Source organism: Gracilinanus agilis, unplaced genomic scaffold (genome assembly GCF_016433145.1).
Source record: "Gracilinanus agilis isolate LMUSP501 unplaced genomic scaffold, AgileGrace unplaced_scaffold52732, whole genome shotgun sequence".
In the NCBI taxonomy this organism is placed as follows: Eukaryota; Metazoa; Chordata; class Mammalia; order Didelphimorphia; family Didelphidae; genus Gracilinanus; species Gracilinanus agilis.
Window position 1 is genome coordinate 1 of NW_025387724.1, and position 2874 is coordinate 2874.

Below are 2874 nucleotides of genomic sequence, written 5' to 3' on the forward strand. Positions count from 1 at the left end.
TTCCCTCCCCTCCTTTACCCACCCCTCCTCTCCTCTGCTTTCCTATCCTCTCCTCTCCCTTTCCCTCCTCTCCTCTCCACCCCATTCTTTCCTTTCCTGTCTTCCTTCCCTCCTTCTCCTCCTTTCCTCTCCCCTCCTCTCCTCTCTTCTTCTCTACCTCCCTAACTTGGCCCAGGCAAATTTATTTATCAATGCCAAACCTTTCCATATGTGGATAATGGATTATCTACCACAATCCAAGCCATCCTACTAAAAGTCTTTCCTCTAATCAGTCCCACCTCCAAGCCTGTTAACAAAGCTGAGCAGTCATCATTGAAGGGCATCATGTCCCATTCTTCAATAAAGTGGTACTAAGTAGGCAACAGCCAGTGTTCATAGGATAAGGAAAGAAGATAGAATGGGAGAAAGGTGAAAAGAGGAAAAAGGATGAAGAAGGATGGAAGAAAGAGGGAATGCGAGGAAATAGAAGGGATCATAGGAGATAAGGAGGCAAGAACCAGAGAAGTTATAAATTAAGTTTCCCAGAGTCAGGATGAAGCAGATTGGGCTTCAAACCCTGCTCCTCTGAACCCAAAGCCAGGGCTGTTTCCATTCTGCTATTAGAAGACAAGGAATGGAAGAAAAGCTGGCATGGGGAGAGGAGAAGGGGATGATGAAAGAGAATGGAAGGATTGGAATAAGAGGGAAGAAGAAATGAAAGCAAGTAGATGGGGAGAGGAAAGAGAGACAGACAGAGACTCATAGAGAGAGAGAGATGGATGAGAGAGAAAAGGTGGTGTTAGGGGATAGGGCCTGGAGAGAGACTGGGGAAACAGGAGTAAAAGGGGAAAAAACCCCAAACCCCATATTCTAATTAAGTAGATATACGCTGTTGAAAAGGCAGGTAGCATGCAAAGTTTTGAGGCCTTATGGGCTATGATAACAGTATGAAAGAGCCTTACCTTCCTGGCCTCTGGGGTCAGAATGAATGGAGTTTGGGTCATTCTTCTCTTGAGGTGGATAGTGGTAGAGAGTCTGGGACTGTTTGGGGGTCTCCTCAGTTGGATCCTCTTGGAGACCAAGAGGAGGGAGTGTGCTTGGAGTAAACTTCACCTTGGGGATGGTCTTTTCCACTCGACTCCCCTGGCCTGGCTGGGGCACAGTTCTTTCTGTGGGAGTAACCTCTTGGAATCCGATACTGGCAGTCCTTTCCCCATCTCTTCCCCTGTCTCTGGGGTTTGGTTGAGCATTGGGAATGGTGTTTCCTTCAGGCTCTGCCATCCCTCTTTCTTCAGGTCTCTCCTGGACTCTCTCCTCTGATTCTACAGCATTGTTTGAATTCTGTCTCTCCTCTGGCTTCTCATGGATACTTCCAGCCCTTGTGGCCTTTTCACTCACTTCATGAGCCTTGGAAGCTTCTGTGTGGTCAACATCCTCATCCCTCTCTTCTTCTTCCTCTATCTCCTCCTCCTCCTCCTCCTCCTCTGGTTCCTTAATGATCCCTTTCTCTTTCTGTTCCATCACACTCCTGGTTCTAGACTGGCCAGGGACTTTAGGGTCCACGGCCGCAGCAGCTGCCTGCTTGGTAGGGGAGATGAGCTGGGTCAGTCCTGGAAGGGTTGTATTATTGGCAGGAATGGTGTTTGTATCCTCCTCCTGCTGCTCCAGCTGCTCTTGGCTGCTGGGGTCCGGGGCAGGCTGGGCTACTGGAACTGTCCATCCTTTGGTTGGAGGCTCTGCCTGTGCGGCATCTCCTTCTAAAGCCTCCTGGTCATAGCTGTAAGGATCATCGTAGTGTCTCTCGGGGTCGTTCTCCTCATGTTCTGAGAGGTTGCCAGAGGGGTGGAAGGCAGAGGCATCACAGCCTGGGAGCTGGTAGCAAATGAGCTCGCCGCCAGAGTTTGGGCAGTGGCAGACTTTGCAGTGGGGCATGCGGACGGTATGACCGGCCACGTACTTCTCCCCTTCATGCAAGCAACCAATGCGCCCACACTGAGGGCAGCCATCGGTGGGGATGACAGCGTCGATGCAGTTGGGAGGCAGATCTGGGCAAAGCATGAACTGGCAGCTGATCTTCCCACCACCTTTGGGGCAAGAGCACTCCGTGCTTCCGAAGTCCACAAAGTAGGACTGTCCCTCGGGTACCTTGCCGTTCATGAAGCCAACGTTGACACAGTCGTAGTACTGATAACCCTCGCAGGTGCAGCCATGCTGCAAGCAGGAGGCACAGCATTCCCCAGGCTCCAGCACCTCCTCAATGCAATTCTCCAAGGGCTTGCAGTCCACACCTGTGCAATCCTTCTGGGCCCGAGAGCCCCTAGAGAGGATCAGCAGCACAGTCATAACTGACACACAGTCCCAAGGAAACCCTCTCGCCAGTGCCATCATTCCCCTCTCCAGAAAAGGAAACACCTCAACTGCACTTGCCACTTGACCTGGGCTCGTCCAGGCAGGAATCTAGCCTGTCTCCGGTCCAGAGCGGCTGCGGCCCTCCAAGATCCTTCTTTTCTCCTCTTCAGTCCTGCGTTTATGAAAGAAAACTCTGTTAGTGACTCTGCTCAATGTGCGCACGCACACACACATACACACACACACACACATACAACTCTCACACACATCCTGCCTGTTAAGCATTAAAGATCCTTAGAAGTTGGGATAACATCCAACAGCTGGAAAGCTCGGCAAGGAGTTAATCATCATGTCTCCAGCATTCTGCAGGCCCTCCATCTCAGCTAGGAGGAGTTAGTCCCCATGAGCTATCTGAAATCCAGGCCTACTTGGCTGCTTCAATTCATAATTGTTCTCACTGGGCCAAAAGAATTCTTTATACCTGTAAAAACTACATTTATCTCTCTCTCTCTCTCTCTCTCTCTCTCTCTCTCTCTCTCTCTCTCT

The 2874-nt window shown here is 50.7% G+C and overlaps 1 protein-coding gene across 1 annotated transcript; it reads right to left on the reverse strand.

The window, feature by feature from the left end:
* Positions 1-941: 941 nt before the first annotated feature.
* Positions 942-2367, reverse strand: LOC123255824 (fibulin-2-like; the record flags this gene model as incomplete). The annotated part of the gene is made up of 1 exon (XM_044684554.1): positions 942-2367. A coding segment is annotated over exon 1 (1426 nt), but the record flags the coding sequence as incomplete, so codon positions are not given.
* Positions 2368-2874: the final 507 nt, after the last annotated feature.